The sequence below is a fragment of the Myotis lucifugus genome, unplaced genomic scaffold, assembly GCF_000147115.1.
Source record: "Myotis lucifugus unplaced genomic scaffold, Myoluc2.0 scaffold_773, whole genome shotgun sequence".
In the NCBI taxonomy this organism is placed as follows: domain Eukaryota; kingdom Metazoa; phylum Chordata; class Mammalia; order Chiroptera; family Vespertilionidae; genus Myotis; species Myotis lucifugus.
Window position 1 is genome coordinate 126,168 of NW_005871821.1, and position 4,072 is coordinate 130,239.

Here is a 4,072-nt window from a genome sequence, read left to right on the forward strand (position 1 = left end):
CCTTTTTCACCCATTCCCTCACCCCCATCTGTTTGTTCTGTGTATCTATGAGTTTGCTTTTGTGCTGTTTTGGTTGGTTGTTTATTTTGTTTCGTTTAAGATTCTACATGTAAGTGAAATTATATGATATTTGTCTATCTGTCTGACTTATTTCACTTAGCATAACGCTCCCTAGGCCTGCCCCATGTTGTTGCAAATAGCAAGGTTTCATTCTTTTTATTGCTGAGTAATATTTTATAGTGTATATACAGGGTAGAGCAAAAGTGGGTTTATACTTGTGAGTACACAGAACACAGAGTTTATTTTTGCATTATTACTTTTTAATTATTATATTATTTTCCATGTGAACAACTGTAAATCTACTTTTCCCCACGGTGTGTGTGTGTGTGTGTGTGTGTGTGTGTGTGTGTGTACCATATTCATTATCCATTCATTTATCAATGGACTCCCAGCAATGCTACATCTGGTATTTATCTGAAAAAAACAAAAACACTAATTCAAAAAGATATGGCCACCCTGTGTTCATTGCAGTATTATTTACAATAGTCAGGATATAAACAGATTTTGTAAATGTTTGTTTAAATACACAGCAGAAAAATGGCCATCCCAATATGGAGCCCAAGTTTACTTGTCTGTGAGAGGGGTACGAATTGGAATTGCTAGAACCCATTTCTACAGTATACACGTGAATGATCTGGCCAACTTGGGTTATAGCCACACCTTGTCAAATCAGTCTGAGAAAGGCATGGAAATAATATAACCATGTTATAGTGTGTGTGTGTGTGTGTGTGTGTGTGTGTGTGTGTGTGTGTGTGTTTTCAGTCCTCAACACAGGAAAACTAGAGATCATATGTTCTGAGGTAACTCTACCAATACAGGAGCCAGAACTCGATCAAGAGAAGGTACTGAGGAGGTAATCTGTTTGCATCCATGGGGCACGTTTGCACCAAACTGCAAGAGGCAGTGTGTATGAGGACGTCCCTGTGCCTGAGGTTTCAACAGTAGCAGAGAGGCCCCAACTTGTCTGACACCGTCTCTCATCCTCTTCCTCATGCTCATTCACCTCCAACACTGGTTTCCTTTTTTGGCTGAACATGAAAACAAACATCTTCCTCAGGACCTTTACCCTGGCCATTCCCTCTGCCCAGCACACACTCTCCCACAGAACCTTGCATCTCCCTCTTACTTGAGGTCTCTTTACAAATGACATCTTGTGTGTACGTCTTGCCTAAACACCCATGAAAAATAAAACACCCTATTCATTTCTTCATACCTGCTTTCCTTTTCTTCATAAACCTGTCACCATCTGAAATGTTATATATATAGTTAATCCTCACATGAGGATATTTTTTCCACTGATTTTGAGATAGAGGAGGGAGAGAGAAACATCCATGTGAGAGAGACACACCAATTGGTTGCCTTCCACACCCACCCTGACAAAGATGCAGGGATCATCTTTATCACTGAATTGTAGAAACTTTTGTTCTTCAGCACCCTATACTTACAGCCTGGACAGTGCCAAAAACATGGTCAGCATTCAATTTACATTCCTGAAATACATGAAAAATGTCTATGTATTATGTATTGTGTAGAATACATAATACCTTAAGGAAAAATGATGATTGATACAAAGCTTCATATCACAGGTGGCACAGGGGCTTTCCCAAAAGGGGACCAGATTCACACACAATATATTAAAACTAATTCTTTCTCTACAAATATAAATGCTAGCATTTCAAATATGTAATACAAGTTTTTGTGAATTAGTCATATTATTTCCCTCTTTCCTAGCCACCTCCACCATATGCAACCAGGGAATGGTACACAAATTTCAGAATTTATTCTCCTGGGATTTTCCGAGGACCCAGAACTGCAGCCCCTCATATTTGGGCTTTTCCTCTCCATGTACCTGATCACTGTTTTGGGAAACTTGCTCATCATCCTGGCCGTCAGCTCAGACTCCCACCTCCACACACCCATGTACTTCTTCCTCTCCAACCTGTCCTTGGTAGACATCTGTTTCACCTCCACCACCATCCCAAAGATGCTGGTCAACATCCAGACACAAAGAAAAGCCATCACCTATGCAGGTTGCATCACGCAGATTTATTTTCTTATACTCTTTTCAGTATTGGATGTCTTTCTCCTGACAGTGATGGCCTATGACCGGTTTGTGGCCATCTGTCACCCCCTGCACTACATGGTCATCATGAACCCCCGGCTCTGTGGACTGCTGGTTCTGGTGTGCTGGATCACGAGTATCCTGAATTCCTTGTTACAATGCTTAATGGCTTTGAGGCTGTCCTTCTGTGAAAACTTGGAAATCCCCCACTTTATCTGTGAACTCAACCAGATTATCCAACTTGCCTGTTCTGACACCTTTCTTAATAACATGGTGATGTATTTTGCAGCTGTCCTGCTGGGTGGTGGTCCTTTCGCGGGGATCCTTTACTCATATTCTAAGATAGTGTCCTGCATACGTGGAATGTCATCAGCTCAGGGGAAGTACAAAGCATTTTCTACGTGTGCATCTCACCTCTCGGTTGTCTCCTTATTTTATTGTACAACGCTAGGCGTGTACCTCAGCTCTGCTGCTATCCAGAGCTCACATTCAAGTGAAACAGCCTCAGTGATGTACACTGTGGTCACACCCATGCTGAACCCCTTCATCTACAGTCTCAGGAACAGGGACATAAAACAGGCTCTGAAGACATTCTTCGTGAAGGAAACTACAAACAGGCCAGTAGTCCTAAGACTGAAGACGTACCCCCGATGGCAGAGGTCAAAGTCTCAGAGTCAGACATAGAAGCATGGAACAGACTGTCAAATCTCAGAGGAAAGGCCCCAGGGGAGTGGAGGGGAGTGGGTGGGAAGAGATCAACCAAAGAACTTTTATGCATATATGCATAACCCCTGGACACAGACAGTAAGGTGGTAAGGGCAGGGGCGGGGGTGGGCTAGAAGGGGTCAATGGGTGAAAAAGGGGGACATATCTAATACATTCAACAATGAAGATTTTTTTAAAAATAAAATGCAGTTTCTGAGTCCCACTCCAGAAGGGCCCAGTAATGTGCATTTACAATGATTAAAAATGATGTATAAACAGGTTGAAAATGTGCACACCTAGATAGTTATTAAGTTATTATTAGTTTAAAAACAGGGTGAGATCTGTATTAATGGAAATGCCATGATTTGATGCATTTTGACTTAATTACCAGCATACTAGTATGTCTTCTTAAACTGATATTTTTCACAGGAAAATAATTTAAGTTTATCAGCAATGCTCAAATCCATTTATGATTATAGATATAGCTTTGCAAATGAGAGAATTTGAGCTATTCACTCTTGTTACAAATTGCTTGAACGATAGGAATAAAGTGTTTCTTTAGATTCAGGGGGGAAAAGGCTCAGAATCAGATTCTATGATTATCTTCAGACTGTGGAAGTAGAGCCTTCTCTTTCTATTCATTTCCTAGAATTTCCATTTCTTTGACCTTAACTTCTGTATTCGATTTCAGCAACTCACTTTATTAAACTTTCTTCTCTCTCTTATATCCCACAGTTTTTCCCTTTGTTGTTTTTTTAGCTTCCCAAATTTATTTCCATCATGGATCAGAAATATTTGGAAAATCCCATTAACATAATGAGACAACATGGACTTTTTTAGAATAATTTTTCCTGAGTGACATATATTGTATCAAATGTTTTTGTTTTGTTTTTACTAAAAGAATCATCCAGAATTTTACTTCCCCTATGGGAAAAACTACACTTACTGACCAAGGCAATTTATACAGTTTTGTAAGAGAGGAAAATCTAGATGTCTGCTGTTCACTTTTATGACTGACATTCCTTTGTATGTCACTGCCTCAACTGCTGTTCCTGATAATGTAGACTCTGACCTACCAGTGTGTTTAATAGCTGGTCACTGGGTTTTATTCTCCTCATTAGGATCCTGTTCTCTCTCAGCTCAGTGTTCACAATCCCTACCCTACCCACTTGCAAAATTATTATCAAATCCATGTCTCTAAGAGGATTCTTCACTGAAAGGCAAATTTTAATAAGTAGGTTGACC

At 40.1% G+C, this 4,072-nt stretch overlaps 1 protein-coding gene across 1 annotated transcript; it reads left to right on the forward strand.

Moving 5' to 3' along the window:
• The first annotated feature begins 1,804 nt into the window (after positions 1-1,804).
• LOC102425524 (olfactory receptor-like protein OLF4) lies at positions 1,805-2,806 on the forward strand. The gene has a single exon (XM_006106154.1). The coding sequence runs from the start codon at positions 1,805-1,807 to the stop codon at positions 2,804-2,806; it is 1,002 nt and encodes a 333-aa protein (XP_006106216.1).
• The last annotated feature ends 1,266 nt before the right edge of the window (positions 2,807-4,072 follow it).